General features: G+C 59.1%; 1 protein-coding gene across 1 annotated transcript; it reads right to left on the minus strand.

Moving 5' to 3' along the window:
- Positions 1 to 547: 547 nt before the first annotated feature.
- MDFI (MyoD family inhibitor) lies at positions 548 to 18,067 on the minus strand. Its single transcript, XM_049833114.1, has 4 exons — positions 17,869 to 18,067; positions 6,456 to 6,650; positions 2,187 to 2,441; positions 548 to 1,792 (listed from the first exon to the last, which is right to left on the minus strand). The coding sequence occupies exons 1-4, from the start codon at positions 17,936 to 17,938 to the stop codon at positions 1,536 to 1,538; spliced, it is 777 nt and encodes a 258-aa protein (XP_049689071.1). The 5' UTR covers positions 17,939 to 18,067; the 3' UTR covers positions 548 to 1,535.
- Positions 18,068 to 19,649: the final 1,582 nt, after the last annotated feature.

Below are 19,649 nucleotides of genomic sequence, written 5' to 3' on the forward strand. Positions count from 1 at the left end.
GATGGCTGCCAGCTCTCACAGCCTCATGCCAAGCCTGGGCAGCCGGTGCCCACCCCAGCCCTGCAGCCGGGAATTTGCGTCATTTATTTTCTCCTTTAGGGAAGTCGTGTCCCTGGGGCAGATGAAGCAGCTCGTGGGTCCCGCTGCAGGGCAGAGCCCTGGGAGGAGCAGGGGATGGAGCTGCAACGGGGCCAGGGTTTGTCCCATGGCTGCAGGAGCAGGGCAGGGAGGCGATGCCAGGCTGCGGCACACGGGGACCTCGACTTGTTCCCTGGAGCGAAGGACAGGGAGTCCTCTCGCATTTTTGCTCCCAGCACAAGGACCACAGCAGGAGCACCCTGGGACTGTCACTGAGCTGTCCCACGTCCCCAAAGCCGAAGGAGCCCGGCAGCCTCTGTGCCAGCCCTCCTGCCCCGCACCCGCAGCAGTGGGAGCAGGATGGGGTGGCAAGCGCAGGGACAGGGGACACGGCAGCCATCCCCTGGGAATGCCCCGCTGAGCACATGACGGGGCAGCCGTCGGTCAGAAATGAAGACAGACCTTTATTTACAGTAACAAACAAAAGGGACAAAAAAAAATAAAATACCGTGACACTTCCCTCCCAGTCTCCCCAAGCCCTTCAACGGGGCATTTTCCACCCTCGCCCAGCCACGAGTCCTGTCCCCAGAGTGGTGGGATGGGGCCAACAACTGCTGGGGGTCATTTGGCACCAACCAAGCCACCCGGCCCCTCCATCCCCTGGGATGCACGGGGGTCGGTAACAGCTCGGTCCGGCTCCGGGCTCTCCCCAGCTGCCCCGGCCCCCGGCTGCAACCCCACTGCAGGGACCGGTGAAGGAAAAGCTTCTTCCCGGCCAGCCAAACAGGGAGGGGAGCAGGCTGCGTGTATTGCACTTGGCTGCCGATCTCAGCACCGAGGAGGGGTGGGGGCTGGCAGGATGCGTCCCACAGCAGGGGACCCCGCAGCCCGGCTAAAGGCTTCGGCATCTCCCGGCACCCGGTGGGCTCCCGGCGGGAAGCAAGGCTCTGTACTGCGCCCAGCCTTGGAGGTGTCCTTGTTGGGGAAGGATGCTCCATGCCATCCCCATGTAAACCAGAGCAAGGCACCCGGAGCACCGTCCTGGGGCAGCCCCAGGTGGTGGCAGCAGGACAGGCTGTCCCCAACGCTGGGACCCTGGGGTGGCACCCGTGGGATCTGTGGGGTGCGGGGTGGGTGCTCCTGCTCTCGGCTCAGGTGGCAGGAGGCTCCCGCAATCCTCGGCGAACTGGCCCGGTGCGGGGAAGAGGTAGAGCGTGACGGGATGCCGGCCGTCCCCGGAGCCCCTACAGCTTCACCCTTCCCCAGGCAGGATCCGAGCCCGGCTCACCAGCTCCGAGGATGAGGTTTGCAATGGGGGAATACTGCTCTCCTCCTTCACCAGGCTCCGTCTTTTGGCATTTCACACCGGCTCAGGGAGCAGCTGGAGCCTCGGCCGCTGCTGGAGAGCCTGGGGGGGGGACACCCACTCCTGGTCCCCCCCCAGCGAGTGCGGCCCCTCAGGAGGAGAAGCAGAGCCCGCAGCACTCCATGCAGATCTCCAGGCAGTCGGCGGACTCGCAGCAGGCGTCAATGATGCCGCAGTCCATGTCGCAGGGCAGGTCGCAGTCTGCGCACTCGCCCGAGTTGCAGCAGCAGCAGCAGATGCAGGAGTCCTCGGAGGTGCAGGAGCCGCAAGTGGCACAGTCCAGCACGATGTTGCAGAGGGTCAGGAACTCGCAGAAGAGGCAGGAGAGGATGCAGTGGACGCAGCAGTCTGCGGAGGAACGGCCAGAGATTGGGCAGGGGAGACGTACCCGGCTGGGTGAGACAGCACCCGACACATGGATGCTCAGCCCCCGTAAGGGTGGAAATCCTCCCTCGGGAATTAACGGAAGGGATGGGAAGAGGGGCTGGGAGGCAGGCGCTGCTCCAGGGGCCTCCCTCAACACTCAGGGACATGCCCAGACCCCAAGAGAGACCGGTTTTGGAGGACATGAGGTGACCCCACTCAGCACCCGCCCTGCAGAAGGCTGCCAGGAAAAGAGTTTGGGGCACCCAGGTCCTGGGGTCCCAGTGGGCTTGAAGGATGCTACATGAGAGACCCCGAGGGATGCGGGGCCAGAGGAGAGAGGTGGCTGGGAAGGGACCCCTCCGGGGAGAGCCGGTACCTTCTTGCGCCTCAATAGGGATGTGGGAAGAGGCCGACTTGGAGCTGCCCTTGCTCTTCTTGCTGCTCTGGCTGTTGATGGAGTGGTGCGACTGCAGCTTTCGGTGAGGCTTCTGGGTGCTGGGGAGGGGGCGGAAGACCCCGTTCCCCGCCTCCCCGTTGGCACCGCCTGGATCCGGCCCCCGCCCAGCACCGTTCTGCAGCAGGTGGGTGCAGGGACTGGGGGGCTGTGGGGCTGCTCGCACCTGGGGCTGGCCTGGCAGGGGGGGAGAACAGCACGTTACCCACCCCGAGCCCTCCCTGCAGCGCTCTGCCAGGGGACAGACACGTGCCCGGTCCCTTGCCACCACACGGGAACCTGGTCCCCAGATGGAGACGGGGTGGCCTCGTGGCTGGGAAGCAGTGATGCTAACAGATGCATGGTCCGAGAGGGTGGAGATGGAAAAGGAGATGCAGAAGAAGAGACGGCTGGAGGGAAGGAGATAGAGGCTCCAGAGAGAGGACGGGATGAAAAAAAGAGCAAGAAAGAAAGACTCGTCATGAAGGATGTGCTGCAACTGCCAAAACTCTGGGGTCTCCCGGGCTCCCAGCGCTGCCAGCACAGGCAGGAGGGATGACACCACCGGGGCCGACCGGAGTGGGCGCAGAGGCACGGCGAGGCGCGCTCGCCTCGTGCCGAGGGGGGAAGAGAAAAGCCTGTGGCTGCTTCCAGCTGAGAGCCACCCCCGTGGCCAAGCCACCGTCCCATGAGCCCTAGGCATGGCGCTGCCAGACGGAGCTCCTGGCTGTCCCCGTCACCTTTGGTAAAGCCAGAGATGATGAAGCACCACCAGAGAGCTGGACTGCTCATCTCCCCAGGACTGTGTGAATTGGCCACTTAATTAAAGGTCTCCCCAGCCTCTGGCTGAACTTCTCTGCAGGAGGAGGAAAATAACTATCTGCTCTGTCTGCACCTCCCTCCAGCCGTGAGAGAGGCCGGCGTCCCCGCATCCCGCCGGGATGCTGCCGGAGCCAGCGGCACGGCTCAGCCCTTCGCTCCTGCCCGGCGCCGCGTCCCCACGCTGCCGTCCTTCTGCGGTGGGGGAGAGGGCTGGGAACCCAGCACAAGGGAGGGGGGTTCAAGCATCCATCCTCCCCCCGCCACAGCAACGCCAATCGAAGCCACAAATAAAGTCCCGCCTGATGGTGCTTTGGCCAAACTTTGATTTTCCTCTCCCGTGGCAGTAAACAAGGGATGATTCAGGCGAGAGGCTCGAGGGCAAAGGCACCTCCAGCCGCCGGGGAACAGGAGCTGCTTTCTGCATGGGGTGGCCGTGGGGTACGGGGAGACCGACAGGGTGGAGGGGGCACAGACGGTCTCTGTCCTGCACCCGCCCTCACCGGCAAAAAAAAATAATAGATGGAGGTTAAAAAAACACAAGTGCACGGACCCAGCGCCCAGCTCTGCCAGACTGAGCTGGGCTCAGACCGCGGAGGCAGTTTAACCGGGTGCTTGGGTGAAACGCTGCGTCTTTGACTTGTGCTGGGAAAGGAACTTAAAATAACTGGAGCTGAGCGGGAAGGACGGGCTGGAAGCAGGAGAGGTGGGAGAAGGGCAGAAAGGAGAAATGGAAAACAGGTCTTGGATAAAATGGGATGTGTGGCCCCCTCAGAAAAAAACCTCCTGGGGTGTTGGCTTCCCATGCACCCTTCTCCATCGCCCTCGACCTGCCTGCGCCCAAGTGTGGGCGCCGAGTCGCACCAAGGTGCCCCAGAGCCGTGGTGGGCAGGGGCCGAGCCCGCAGGGACCCCCGCGGCGGCCCGGCCCGGCAGCAAATACTCTGCAGCTTTGAGCGCTGGGTTTCTCCGGGGGTTTGCAGTAGCATGCAACGCACTCGCTTTGGCATTCCCCATTTCGTTGCATTCCTCGGATTAAACCGTTTGTAAATCAAAATCACGCTCCGGCTCCAGTGAGTGGCAGCGAAAGGCAGCCAGTAATCCCCCCCTCTAAGTTAGGAAAAATAGCTCCTATTTTTTAGGAGAGCCTTTAACTCACAGGAGCCTAAAGCTCTTCTAAAAGAGACATCTTCAACCCGAGGCTTAGGTGGAGCAGTGTATAACGCTCCCTAATAACACGGGTGTCAGGGCAGGAGCCGGGGGGGACCAGCCCACCTGACGGCCCCCACGGCATCTGCCCACCAGCATCAGGGTGGGACACCAAGGCTTTGGGGGAAAGTGCCTGCCTTCAGCTCTTCAACGACCAAAACCTGCCTGGACGTTCACTTTGGGTTTCACACCCGAGACGATACTCCCTGGCACAGCTGCGGTGCTGGCTCAGCTCAGGTTCCTCCATGGCAGCATCACCGCGGCTTAGCAGACTGATGCCCAGACTGCAGCGGTCCTCGCCCTGCTGTGACCACCCCCCCCGGCCATCGGCTCTGCCAAAAGTCATCTTCCCGAGCCGCTGACAGGGCTTGGACAAACCGGCACGTTGTGGCCGCCTGAGCAGAGTCTGCTGCTCTCGCCTGAAACGCAACACCCAGAGCCCGAAACCCACAATTCCCGCTTTGGTTGCTCCTAAACTGCCAGAAGACTGACTTCTTTAAGAACCGTGGTGGGCTTCGACCAGCAGCGCTGAGCCTCGGGGGAGCCGATACCGGCACCGCTGGTGAAGGACATGACCCTACACCCGACAGCCCCTTGCTGCCTGGTCCCTCCTGACCTTGCATGTGCCAGACTGGCACAAAAATGCCACCCTCACCCCCTTCACCTTCCCTTGGGGGAGCTTAACTGTGCTCCCCAGGTACTACGGAAGGGAGGAATTTGCCCCTCCCAAGCGATGGTGACCCCCCCCCCCCAAAAACAGCAGCGGCGGGACGCGCCGTGAGGAGTGGGCTGCAAAGCAAGGGATGCCGGAGGCGATGCTCCGTAGGGAGCTGAACCTCATTTCCCCGGGGAAGGAGAGGGGAAAGAGGGGGGGTTCCCTGCACCCAGCACCCAGGCAAGCCTGGATGCAGGCGGCCACGTTCCTCCCAGCCTCGGGGCCTGTGGGGTGGCCGTACCCCGGGGGGGTGGGCTGGGGAGGGGGCTGCGCAGGGCTGCGCCATGCAGGGTGCAGCAGGCTGCAGCGTGACTCAGAGGTGCAGAATGTCTGTGGGCAGCCGGCCCAGCTCCCAGATGCTTTGCAAGGGCTTGAGCTCTGGTTGAGGAAACGTGCGCTCTCCTCGCTCCACGTACACCGTCAGGAGCGCCCGGATTTTGCCGTCCCTCCCCTTCCCACCCTGCCTGCCCGCTCTTCGAAGTTTGCAACCTCGTTCCCACCCTCCCTCTCCCCGTTGGGAAGCATTCATCCACTTTACACCCCTTGGAAGGGAAAGCTGCACGCTCGCATCCAACAAAAGGGGAATGGCTGTGTGCGTAAGGGGCAGCCTGGGAGCAAAACCCTCGGATCCAGGCTGGGGGCCAGGGAAAGGACGGACGGCGTGACTCCAGGAGATCCTGGCCCCCGGTCTCCCACATCTGCCAGCTCTGCTCTCCCGCCTTTGCAATGGGAAATGGAGCAAGGGCACCCCGGCCCCCCCGGTTCTGCTCCTACCCCACCCCGGTATTTCTCACGGCGGGGGGACCGGCCGGTCTGCAGGAGCAGAAATGGGGAGGTGCTGCTTGGCTTCACCACTGCCTCCAGCAAAACCAGATCCTCAGTGCAGACAGCCCGTCCCCTGCTCGTTCAGGCTTTGCACCAGCCTCACCCTTGCCCTGGATATGCCAAGGCAAGAGCTCTCTCAACGGGAGACATCTCCCTTTGCTCCAGCAAACGGCTGTTGCGCTCCCCTCCCGTGGCTGTGATCACGGACCCCGTTCTACCAAGGGCTCTCCTCTCTCCCGCTGCGGCTTTGGAGGATGCTCCATACAGCAGCCGGCTCCTTTCCCCAGGGGCCGGTCCCTCTTCCCACCCTGGCATCCCAGCAGGACCCCAACACGACCGAGAGCTCCTTCAGTTGCCCTCCCTCCTCCTCCTCTGCCTCCGGCCGGTCCCAAGGACGAGGGCAGCGAGAGGCATCGCTGCGCTGCTGGATGCTGCCCTTCACTTTCCCCGGCTCCCGGTGACTCACGCTCAGTTAAAGCCTTTTGCTTTGATGTGGGGAAGAGCAGAGCGAGGAGGAGACGGCTTCCCACCACAGCTACCCGCCTTTTTAATGAGCCCTGTTACTGATTAGATGGCAGCAGCCTAAAGCACGGGCACCTGGAGGTGTCCGGAGCTGCACGTGCTGCTGCGGAGGGAAACACTCACATGTCACAGCTTCGGGAGCGCCTGCGAGCTCAGCCCGGGAGCCCTTCGTCAGGACTTTTCGGGACTCGTCATCTTCCAGGGGTTTCTCCTTCTTCGGCGGCGCAGGGCCGGCAGCGGGGCGGGCGGGCGGCCGCGGCTCTGCCGATGGTGCCGCTGGCGTCTGCCTCGGCGAAGGGCGCGAGGTCTCGCCCGCTTCTGCAAAAGAAACGGGGTTGGAGCCGAGCACCCCGGGGTGCCCCGCGCTGCGGGCAGAGACCCCGGTCACTCAAACCCACAGCAACCTGCAGGACATCCCCAGCCGCTGCAAACGGCACCAGTCGGTGCTTTGGAACTCTGATTTCTGGCATGAGCCAAATCCAGCTGCCCCTGTTGGTTTTGCAGCCCAGCGTACACCATGCGGGGAAGAGCTGGAGCACCGTGAGGGATTTGGGGCTGCTCGGGGTGGGCATCGGGGCTGCATCGCTCTGCAGCCGCTCACCCCGCTGCAACACCAGCAGTTTGGCAGCACCCTCCTCCCAAAAACCCTCCCGAGGTCCCACATTCCTTCTCTAAAAAGCCAGGGGATCTAGTTACACTCAGTGGTTCAAGCTGGATTTTTCATCCCCCCTTCCCATGAAAGGGCCACTGTCTTCCCTGCAGGAGCCGGCTGCCACCTCCCCTCGCGTTCCCGCTTGCTCTGGGACAGGAGCAGCCCCCGCAGGACCCCCTGGATGGGGCAAACAAAACCCAAAACAAGAGACGTGCTATTTCCCGTGGGGATAAACCCCAATGCCACACAGCCCCTTTCAGAAACCCAGCGAGGAGAAGGCAGAACCACCTCCCGCAGAGCCAGCACTGGGGGCTGGGGGCCGGCTGCCCCACCACGGCAGGGTGTCTGGGGGGGCTGTGGGGTGGCCGGGGGGGGTCTGTATGATGCTCAGTGCGATGCTACGCTTCCCCACCCACCGCGAGCCCACTCCTCGCCACCCCATCCCTCTCCCTGTCCTTCTCCCCAGCACTCAGAATAGCAACCGCTTGCACAACAGGGGCTGGACCGCACTTTATATAAAACTAAATTATAGCTTGGGCGAAGGGAGGGAGACCAAAGACCCATAATTTCCCTGGCTATAACAAGAGGTCCTACACGCAGGCAGGCAAGGGCGGGTGGGGGGAAGAGAGACCTCGGACACTTCATTATACTCAATATAACAAGAGGTCCTACAAGCAGGAGCCGGGGAGGAAGGCAGGCAGACCTCACACATATAATTATAGGGACTATAACAAGAGGCCCTACAAGGGAGGCGGACGGCCCCATCCGCACCCCAGGGTCAGCAGGAGACTGAACACGCTGCAGAGGGGCTGCAACCAGCCCCGAGCGATGCTCACGCAGCTCCCAGCTCCGCTGCACCCCCACATGCTCATCCACCTGCCTCAGTTTCCCCACAGGACCATCCTCTCTGCCCAACTCAGGATGCTGATCCAGCCTGGGGTACCGGAGCTCCTGCGACAGGGGCTTTGCTGGGAAGGAACACTCATCCCGATGCAGACCCCTGCCCGCAGCTCTTGCACGCGAGGTGATTTTGGGGCTCAACCAAGGGAGATTCAGGAGCTCCAGCTGAATTTTGCACAGCACCCTTGGCTCCAAATCCCAAGCGGAGCAGGAGTACACGAGTCCCAGAAAGGAGAAAACTCATTCCCATGTCCCTGGAAAGCCCAGGGCAAAACAGAGAGGAGGAGAGAGCAGGCTGACATCTACCTATAGGTGTTTGCACACAGGCGTGGCATATAGGTGAATAATAACCACATGTTGCTGCATCCACGTCCTGTCATGTCCCAACCTGGACTGGCCTGAGTCAGACTTGCAGTGTTTAGTCAGCTCCTGATCTAAAGCCTGTTAAAGCCAGACATGAAAACCCTGATGGTTGAGGAGCTCTGGATGAAGCCCTGAGTCAGAGCCGCCCGGTGCAGAGCACAGAGGGTGCAGCTCCTGCACAGTCCCTGGGAAGGGATCCAAGCCACCGGGCACCAGCATAGCCAGGCAGCTGCTCCACTTTCTACTATAAGATGCCTGGAATATGCTCAGGGCTTAAAAATCAACAGCCGAGACTTTGGGGTTGCCCAGAGGAGCCCCAGCACCATCAGATCCCCTGCCCTGCTCTCACCCCCCGAGGTCAGCGCTCCCCTCCGCAGCGAGTGATTTACACTGGGAAAAAAGAGCCGGAAAATCAGGTGCTGCAGCGGGAGAAGGGCTGGCAGCTGCTCTGTGCACAGGGAGAGAGCTCCAGCCTCTGCCATGGCCGCCCTGCGCTGCTTCCATCACATCCCTCACCCCCTCCATGCCCGTTCCCAAGGGGCTGAGGACAAGGACGGTCTGTTTAGACCCTGAGCTCCGTGAGAAAGCGACGATACTGGGCTGTATGGCTGGCGAGCGCGCCGGTCCGCCGACTATTGAGACAAGGCTCGTTTTTGCCATGTCCACTTCACACATATAATTACCCTGCACAACAAGAGGTCTCACACACAACCACAGCGATGCAGGGAGGAAGATGGCAATTAAATTAACTCCCGCTGGAACAAGCTGGCCAGAAGAGAGACAAAAATAGACAGGAAAGAAATTTGGGTAAGCTGGTCCTTCTCTGCCTTATACAGCCTCGCTTCCCTATTGCTGCACGTCCATGGGGAGCGTACGGACAGCGTGGACCCCCAAGCGCACGGCATCCCCTGGGAGCGAGATGGAGAAGGGCTACGTCTGCCCTCGTGGTCGCAGCCCGACCCCGCGGCAGGGCTGGGGGCAGCCGGACACGTGTGGGCTCAGCGCAAACCCTGCAGGCTCCTGCCCCACAGCTCCCTGCCTGCGCTGCTGGTTCGCTGCGTCTGGGCGCTTCCCAGGCACCTTCCGACCCACAGGGAATGCACAGGAAAATGCAGGAGCACTGGGCACGCGTGGGTGCGGTGGGTCTCCAATAAGCTTGGCAAAATGCTCCTCTAAACGCTCGCTTTGGGGCTCAAAGCCCCTCCAAGAGAGGGGTTCCTGCTCCCCAAACCACACTAGATAGGGCGAGCGGGGAAAGAGGCATGGGGAGGAGCAGTTCCATCTCCCCCATCACCGGGGTCTAGCAGGGGGTTCCCCGGCAAGCTGATGTCCCCCCCAGGGTCCCCTCTCCCTGCTGCCACCAGGGCAGGGACTGGCTTCTTCCCTCCCCTGCTATTACCCCGCTGCCACCAGAACAAGACCAGGCTTGACCTAAATTTGACGGGTTTAAAACCAACCACAAGCCTGGGCAAAATGCAGATAAAGCCCTAAGGAGAGCCAGCCCTCGAGATGGGACATCCATCCCTTTCCCCACCTGCACCCCAATAGCAGCTGCACCCCCAGCCCCTTCCCAGCCAGGGCAAATGCTCATCAGGTGGTGGAGAAACAGCCTGGGACAAGAGTCCGGGTCTCTGCTCCCCCATTCTGCACCACCTTTTGTAAAATATGAGGGAGAAATGAAGGTAACATGACACAGTGAGAGCAATTCACATGTTTTGTTTACGGGAACAGAGATAATAAGGCATTTAAAAATAATAAGCCAGGCTTCAATAAATCACAGTGCTGCCGTAAGGTACAAAAGATTAGGAAAGCCGATAGAAGCGGAACTACTTTCTTTACCTCCTGGTTGCCAAGCCCAGGCGATGCACACAGGTCAGGTTTTCTGACTATTCTCCCCATTTACAAAGTCCAAATCCACCCGTCATAAAAGCCCCAAGACATCAGTGAGCTCCAAAGTCCACCAAGCATCACAGGAGTTGAGAAAAAAGGAGGGAGGGGAGGAAAGATGCAAAGAAGTGGAAAGGTTTCATTGGCTTTAATCGAGTATCTTGTAATACTCCTGCAAAATCAAACGTACAAAATGTCCCTCTGGGAGCAGCGGCCGCTTTGCACGGCCAAAATCTGCAGGAGCTTCTGGGGCAACCCCCAGTTGTTCTGATTAGGGGAAAAACTATTTGTGCTTTGGGTGCAAGGCACGCTTAATTCCTGATGAGCTTGCAGGACTGAGCTAACCCATCCCCAAAAAGCTGAACAAACAAAAGGAAACAGCAGCGTGTCAGCAGCCGGTGAGAGCACTCGGCTGCGCCGAGCTGGGCCGGGGCAGCACAAACAAGAGCCACACCGCAGGCAGCACGGCCACAGCATCTCACGGCTCACCGGGACCTGTGGGTTTCCTTCTCTGCAGCCGGTTGTGGTGCCCAGACCCCCCAGCAGGGAAGGCACAGAGGATGTGGGAAGATGCAAAGCTGGAGCCAGGCTTTTGGGTCAAACCCACTCAGGTTGTCCCACGGCTCCTGCTCAGCTTTCCTGAGCTGTAGCTTAATGCAACAGATGATCTGCCTGGCTGCTTGGGATCTCCGATTTATCCGCCCCTCTTCTATCCAAGTGCCTTTGGCTGAAGAGGAAGAAATCTGGTGGCGGGAGATGGACGGACCCCTCACCAGCGTGGCACGGACCCATCACCGCCGCCCCACACGTGGCTGCGTGCCAGCGACGGGCAGCACGGGAGAGAAAAATGCCTCCAACGCACGGGCTTGGGCCAGTGAGCTCAGAAGCAAATCCCACCTCTTTAGCAGGCAGCGTGTTTGCATTCGGTGGTGTCAACCTGTTGCAAAAGGGAGGGACAAGGGTCTCGACATGTCTGGATCCACATCTGAGCTCTTCTGGACTTGAAGAGCATCCAAATCTAACACCGTGGGTCGCGAGTCCTGCTGACGTGGAGATGCTCAGGAGAGTCTCCCGTTCCCCCTTCTCTCTCCCTTTAATCCCTCAGGAATGGCTGGTCAGGGACGAGATAGCGTAGGACGGAGACAAAAACAGAGACAGTCTAGCGAGGTATTTGCCATTAACAACATGCTACCTTGCAGCAATATTTAGTTTGGGAGCTTTCTAATCTGTTTTATGCAGATAAAATGAGCGTGTAATCTCTCTTGGTTTTCCCGTACATGCTGCCTGGCCCAATCAGGTGCCTGTCTGACCTATTCAAGGGATATTTTAGAGCTTGATTAAGTGGTTTCAAGTGCAGAAGAGACGGCACTGAAGCAAATCCTTCCAATCCCATGAGCCAGGCTGGAGGAGAGGAAAGCAAAATTCTGGTTTGAAAGTTTGCTCAACTGGGAAAAATCCAAATGGCTTATTTACATTCAGTCTGAAATTAATGCACTAAAGCATTTTCAGATTCTATGATATTCAGGGAAAGGAAAAGCAGGGTGAGAGGGGAAGGAGGAGAAATGCCCAGAGCTCCTGAGCACACCCAGGACAGATCCAGCACAGCTTTGCTTCTCTCCCGGAAAGCGTTTGCCCCAGCGTCTCTCTGCTCACCTGGGCAATGCTTTGGATAAACAGTTCAGTCCTGGGACAATGAGGAATCCGGTCAAAAAAAATATTGGTTTCTATGAAAAGTTACTTCCTAAATGCAAAAAAGCAAAACAAAAGCAAAAAAACCCACAAAACCCCAAATAGCTTGCCAACCTGGGAGTTGTTATTATTTGTTATTTATAGCCATTGGGTGGGTAGGAAGAGAGGAATTTCGGGATGGCCAGACAGGCCAGGATCAGCGTCTATCCAGTCCATCCGCGTTTGGCATTTGACCTCAGCTGAAAGCTCCTTTGGTGACAAAACCCCGACTCCAGGTTTGGGGCGCAGACCCCGTGCCAAGGTGTCCCTACAAATCCCATCACCCAAAGGTCCTCGTTGACCCAACCAGCTCCTGCAGAGGAGGCACAAACCAACCCTCATGGAAGAATTGCTCCTACCCAAGAGCAAGGGCACCAGGGTGGTGGGGATAACCCTCGAGAAGGGGTTTCAGGGAAGATAAGAAATAAAATCACTGCAAGAAGCACGCACCTCTGTCACTGCAGCAATGGTGAGGAACTACTCCTTACGCACTAAGACTATATTTAACATATATATATATATTAAGGCAGCATTCGTGACTACAGCTGCAGGTGTAAGGGAAGAAGCAATCTCCAAGCCTAAACTGGAGAAAAGGGACAACGTGACTTGCCCCAGGACACAAACCCGATCCAGCAGGACCAGGTTTCTGCCTCCAGCTGCCAGGCCAGCCCATCTCCCAGCGTCAGGCCTGGGCTCCACCTAAACCGAAGAGCAACGTCTAACATCCCAAACGCACTGTGGGGCCAAGGAGTGGAGAAAAATCATGGGAAAAACCCAAAGGGTCAAAGACCCAGCCTGGGGTTGAGTCAGCTTTCATTGACTTTGAGGAGCACCGTGCCGGTTCGGCGCTCCCCGGTGCAGGTTATCCCCCGGTACTGGCCAGAAGGATGTAAAACGCCCGTGCCATGGGAACTGGGCACGGAGGAAGGATGCAGGAAGAGATCCTGCCACATCCCGGGTGTCCTTAAGGACAAGCAATTATCCTTGAAGCCTGGAAAGCGGCTAACGTGATGCCTATCAGATCCAAGGAGATTCTGGGAATTACAGAGTAAGGAGCCACACCGCTGTGCTGGGGAAAATTATGGAGAGTCTAATTAAGGACCATGCCGGTACAGTAATTGTGTAACCTTACGGGGTCAAACCAGCACAGGTTCTGCCAGGGAAAATTTGTGTCTTTCTAACCTGCTAAGAGTCCTTAAAAAAAGTTAATTGAAGAGCAGATAAATGTAAGCTGGTGGACATCATTATTAACAAGAATAATAATTTGCACTTATGCAGCACCTTTCATCCTGAGATCTACCCAGCATACAGTTCTAAACCAGTGCCCATCATACATTACCTGATCTCCATGTATTTTACTTTAGCATAGCTGCAGCTCTAAGCCGCTGTGAAATGGAACCTTATCACTGCTCGGCCCGGCGGGGAAACCGAGGCACGTAAAAGGGATTTACCCAAAGCAACATCCTACGGCGATGCAGCCCAAAACTTTGCAGTCCTGGTGCTCAACTTCCCACTGGCGTGCGCTCTCGCTAGGTTGGGGTTTTCTTCTAAGCACGGACCCCAAAGCAGCTTCGGAGGAGCTACGGCGTGGCCTCAACGGGGCCGGGGCGAGGTGAAAACAAGCTCTTCTGCAAAGGTCAGGGCAGAGCTTGCGGGGCAGCAGCATGCCTGCTCGCTGAAGGAAGGCGGCGAGGCCGGCCAACGATGAAGCCATCCGGGTGGAGCGAGAAATCGCTGCCGGAGCCAGCCCGTCAACCCGCTCCCTCGCCATGCGAAGGCGCAGCCGCTGCGGGGAACGCGCCGCGCTGGCAGCTCAGTCCTGGCACCGAAAGCAGCCGAACCGGGTGAGCACCCTCCTGCCCCGGGCACGGGGGCCGCCCGCAGCGGGGGAAGGAGTCCCCGCATACCCATGGGGAGCACCCCAAAAGAGGATGGGACTAGGGTGAAAACGCTTCCCGAAGCTACTGCTTGCTCCCTGATCCGCCCCGTCGCAGAGCCGGGGATGCACCGGTGGAAAGACAGCGGGAAAGCACCGGAGCGAGGGGGGAACCTTCCCCCCACGTCAAACACGATGTCCAACGAGGCTGCTAAAGCCAGGGTGAAGATCAGAGATGGTCGAAAGCGTGCACATGTGCGGCTGCAGTGGGCAAAGCCCGAAAATTGGAATTTGGGGCAAAAAAAAATAAAAAATCCCAATTACCCCATCCCTGCTGCTACGCAATAGCTCATTTCCACCAGTACAACCCAACCGGGGGGGGGGGGGGGGGGATGTGGGAAGGGGCCACCCGCACCAGGAGGCACCGATGTGGCTCCATCCCACACCAAACTTCGCAGTTCCAGGCAGCTGCTGGTGCCCATCCCGCAAGAGGCTGTGCAGGGCACGGACTGAGCAAGGCGGAGCTCTGGGAAAAATCAGAAAAACTACAGAAAACGCCCAGAGGACAGCTTGGGTTTCTGCAACTAATAGACTCAAGCAGGCGCTTTCCAAGGAAATTCAATAGGGAGCTGGAGCGGGACCGGGACGCTGGGGCGGCAAGCAGCACAGCCCCGAAGGGCCCGCTTTGTTTTCCTCAAAACCAGAAACATTTGAAAAAAGTCAGAAATCTGCCTTTTTTATTGTTTTTTTTGAGTTTTGTTGTTGTTGTTCAAAGACAAGAGAAAAAAAAAAGATGCATTTTCATGAGTAGACAAGAAACTTTGAAAGGAAAACAGAAATGAATCTTTTGGTGCAAAAAGTCTTTACATGGGGTAAAACCCAAAATTAATTTTGATTCTTTTAGGGCTTTTTTTTTTTTTTTTTTTGCTCCTTTGCACTTACAGCATGTCTGCATGCAAATCTGCAACCCGTTGCATTTAAATCGGTGCTAAGACAACCAAAGACCCTTTTATTTTGACCTTGGAGGGGGTTGCCTTTGTTTCTGCCCCCCACCCAGGGCAGGACAGAGTCCCAGTAATGGGTACGTGAGTGATGGTGGCACCAACTCCTGCCCAGCCCCCCCTGCCCACAGCCCCACAGTGCTTGGGGCATCTGTGGGTGCTCAGGACCCCGAGTGGGGTGGCAGCACCCTCGTGCAGGCAGGCGGACCCCAGTATTTTGGGGGAGCAGGGCAGAGCCGCTCGGCGTATTGAAGGCTGCACTGCTGGGGCTGCAGCTTTTCGCCTCCTGTTACACCTCGGGCCAAACTCCTTGGGAACAGGCAGAAAGAATTAAAGGAAAAAAATTGCGTGTGTGTGTGTGTGTGTGTGTCTCATCCCTGCCCAGCTCCAAGCAAAGAGCCGCTGAGCTGCCGGAGCCTGCGGCCAAGCCGGGATGCAGACACGGAGGGGGAACATGGAGGGGGGGATGCGGCGGTGGTCCCATAGCAGCAGATGTCCTGCTGGGAAGGGAAAGAAGGGAGGTGGGAATGAGCAGACTCAAACCCGAGGGAAAGGTTTGTCTTCTGGAGATGGATTTGCCTCAAGCATCTTTACATGGGTTTGCTTCCCGTAAGGAAAGCCCCTCTCCTGCTGTCCCTGTTCCCCCTCCTCTTCCTCCCCATGAAGGGAAGGAAGGACAAAAATAATCTCATCGGCCAAAGGGCTTTCTGTTTTTCTCTCATTTTCTGTTAATTCCTCAAAAAAATAATTATACCCCATGTACTCCACACAGGCAGACAACTGGCTCTTCTCTCTGAGGCTCCTCTGCAAACTACCTGTGGCTATTTCGAGAATTTGGTTTGCAACATGCCCGTCCCTCCTGGCAGGGAAGAGGCTGCGACGGCACCGGGCCCGTCTCCAGAGATGCCAAGGAACAAACTCTGGGAAACAGGCTTCGTCTCAGGCTGGGAAATCGGACCGAGCATGGCAATGCCAACCCGACCCTGGCCACGACGCACTAACTCGGGCCAAACCACTCTGGCACCTCAGTTTCCCCATTTACTTCACAGGCTCGGTGTTACCAAATTAACTGGTCTAATTTGCAAAGCATCGGAAAAGGGAGCCGAGCAAAAATTCCCAGGCTCCGTGGTGCGTGACAGAGCCCCTGGACACTGCCCAAGCGATAATGGCTCTGCACCGAAACGTCACGAGGCCAAACCAGCACAAAAGACAAACCGGACCCTGTCCATTCATTGCTCACCAAAAACCACCAAAGAGAAGTTATGTGAGCAAAGAATTCAAAGCTCAAGACACGCACCCGGAAAGCTGCTCTCTGAGAGAGGACAGGGATGTTCTCTCAGCATGAAATTTGGCCCCTGGAGCCTGGGCAGATGGAAATCGAGGGTGTCCTGGAGACCCCCTTGACCCTCCTCCAGCTTTGCATGCTGTGAGAAGCGGGGTCTAAAGGAGGCAAATTTGGTCCCCCTCTGGTCGGGTCACCCACTCCAGGTCCACGCTCCCCTCCAGGAGGAGCTGGGGAAGAGGAGGGTGGGTTAGGGGCTAGTTTGGGATGAAGGTGACACCCCACCACCACGAGCCCACCAAATCGGGCACTCACGGATGCCCCCGGGCTCCCAGACGTTGCACACCTCGGCCGGGTCCCACCGCTCCTGCTCAGGCCACCAGTACAACTGGGAGGCTGAACCATGCTCTACCTACACACCGCTCCGGTGCGGCCAGCGGCTGGCAAGGCGGAAAAGCTGCAAGGCCGTTTTTTCCGACGCATTTAACAGATTTCTAAACTACTTTTTTTTTAAAAAAACCCCACATTTGATCTCACAGCAGCTAGTGCACAGCGTTCCTCCTAACCCAGGCCGGTGGCAAGTTCCCGTGCAAAAGCTTTTTTTGCACTAGGTCCGTGCGTTAACAGTTCACCGTTGCCCACCTGGAGAGGAAAGCAAATGGAAGGAAATCCAGAGAAATAAGCTCTGCACAGCCCCTGCAGCTGCCTCGGCCCCGCGACACGGCTGCAGCACAAAGCAGCGAAAGAGTTTAGCTGGGAAGCGGAGCCTGCAGCATCCAGCTGGAAAAGCAGGGGGAAGAGAACAAGAGGATGTATTCTGCGAAATTTGGGCCCAGCTGTGCTCAGGGCCAAAGCCAACAAGGGGAGAGATCCAGCTGTGCTAAGCTTGGTTTCTGTGTATCGCCGTGCCCGGTGCTCCCGCGGCACAGCTCCTGCCTGCTCAGCCCGCTGCCCGGCAGCCGCTTTTGGAGCACGCGGGGAGCTGGTCCCGGGGTGAATTTGGCCCCTTTTGTGTCTGCTCTGACAGCACACGCAACGGGGTGTTTCACCTCTTGCCATCAGCTTCCCGCTCCGGCATTTTTGCCTCTCGCATCGGGATTTTTAATGCGGTTTCCGCACGTGAACCGACCCTTGGTGGGGACCCACCACCCCAGGACCCCAGCGCAGGTCCTCACGGCCCAGGCAGAGCCCGGACAACTGAGGGGGCTCAGTTTTGTCCCAGGAAAAAAAGTGAGGATTCCCAAAACTTTTCCATCCACTTCTCGGTGGCCTGCTCCTGCGCCAACTGCATCCCACCCGAGAACCCCTAAAAGTTGCTGCGGGGTGGGGAAGGGACCCCCCCCTCTCCTCCCCAGCCTGAGGGGGTTTACCTCGGGGTATCCCTGTCCCTCGGGGGTGTTTTTAACCCTTTCAGCTCGCACCCCTCGGCTGCCCTGCGCGCTTGCCCGAAGTTACCGAAACTGCTGCAAAGTTTTGTGCTGCCAACTTCCCTCCCCCCCCCCCCCCCCCCCGCCCGGCACACGCACCCTGTCAGGGGCACACAGACACACGGACACACGGACACACGGACTCGGGCCTTGCTGGACACGCACTCAGCCCCCGCCCCCCCTCACAGCCCTGCACCCCCCAGCCACGCACCCCCCACCCCCCCAAGCCCTGCACCCCCCCAGCCACGCACACACTCCACCATACACCCCCCCCCAGCCCCCCCCCCACCCCCCCAAGCCGTCCTTACACCCCCCCCCCCCAACTACCCACCCCCCCATACACACGCACCGTCTCCAGCAAAGCACCCCCCGGCGGGGCACCGTAGACCCCCCCACCCCCCCAGCCCCAGCCCCCGGTACCTGTCGGCGGGACCGGCTCGGCTCGGGGGGGCTCCGGGCGGCTCGGTCGGTGCTTGCTGGCCTGGGACATCGGAGAAGGGGCACGGCTGCTGCGGCGGGGGGGAAAGAGGGCTCACTGCGGGACCCCGGCCCCGCCGTTCACCTGGGGGCCCCGGGGGTCTCCGAGCCTCGGCTCAGCCCCCTGCCCGCCCTCTCCGCCCCCCCCCACCCCCGGCATCCCCCGGCCCCGCCGCCAGCAGAGCGCCGGCAGCGCCCACCGCCGCCTCCCGGCCCCGCCGCTCCGGCGACCTATAATGAGCCGGTCGGGGACGCGGGGTTGGGGTTGGGTTTGGTTTTTTTTTTTTTTTTTTAAAACCCAATTCCTTCCAAAAAAAAAAAAAAAAAAAAGCCTGCGAGAACAAACAAACAACCACCCGCGTCCCGCCGCGCTCCGCGGAGCTGGAGGGGGAGGAAAAGTTTCTTTTGGGGGATGGAGCAGAGCCGGGGAGGGGAGAGGCGCAGGGCAGGCAGAGGTTGCTTGGCTCCCAGGGCCGGGCTCGAAATTAGGATTTCTCAGCCTTGCTGCGCTTTTCGGCTCAGCGTTGGGTTTCTCTCCTGAAAACTGGGGCGGGGGGAGCAGTGGGGCTGGGAAACTCCCACCACCCAGCCGTGCTCGGGACCCTCGGGTGGGTGCTCCAGCCTGTCCGCTCTGCGCCCAGGCAGGGGAGGAAAGAGGGTGCTTTTGTTCCTGACTCTGCTCGCACGTCATGGGGAGAGCCTCTCCCTCTCCCACCACTCCCTGCCTCAGTTTCCCCAACCGGTAAATGAGGTTCAGCTCCTTGGGGCGATGCCTGGAGGTGCTGGCATCGGAGGCGGCAGCGTCGCTGCTGTCATCAGCCCCGAGAGCGATGGCGTGGAGCCGAGGTTTCAAGCGGTAGCAGCACGTCCCAAGCGGGCCAACTCAGGGGTCGCTGCGTTTGCTCCGGCGCTGTGTCCCTGCGGGGTCCCCATGAGGATTCATCCTCGTGCAGAGCATCATGTAGGACCCGGTGGGACATTTTCAAAGTTGTTTTTTTTATAACACCGCCGTGTTTTCCTGAATTTAAAAAGCCCAGCATTGCAAAGCGTACAAAAAAGAGGCTGCAATCGCTCCGGAGCTCGGCTGGAGCCACGCTGCCGCCAGCGTGAGCCTGGAGCTGAACCAGCCGGCAGCACGGGGGGCTGCCCTCCCTGCCCTCCCCTGCAGCGTGGGGCTGGGGGGTCACCGTGAGCCGGCACTTCCCTTGGCCACCGCTTCCCGGACATGCCGGGGAACCGGGTGACAGCTCATTTTTGCAATCCAGAGCTATGGCTCCGGGTTCCCAGAGCAGGGCTGAACCCATGGGATGGGCCCCGAGTGACTCCCCATGTCCCGCTTCTTTCCTGCCTGGTGATGCCATAACCCTGCTGCCGTCGGGGCCGTCTCCTACGCTGTGGTGCAGCATTTAGCGTGGCGAGGGAGACGTCACCGCTGCGGCCACATGTAAAGGAAACGGGTTGGGAGGGGGAAATGAGGCAGCCTGGGGCACGAAGCAGGACTGGAGGGACCCGACGTGCTCAGGATCCTTCTGAAAGCTCCAGCCTGAAGCCAGGAAGATGGAGACGTCGTGCAAGACCTCAAGAATCGGTCTCTTTTAAAGCCAACTTGTCACTACGCTTTGTGCCTTTTAAATAATCCTTCCAGGAGACACATTCCTGCCTGCACCATACAGCGGCCCTAAAATCCCGCTGCTGGAGCTGCGTCCTCCGGAGAGCCAGCCAGC

Source organism: Accipiter gentilis, chromosome 29 (assembly GCF_929443795.1).
Source record: "Accipiter gentilis chromosome 29, bAccGen1.1, whole genome shotgun sequence".
NCBI lineage: Eukaryota > Metazoa > Chordata > Aves > Accipitriformes > Accipitridae > Astur > Astur gentilis.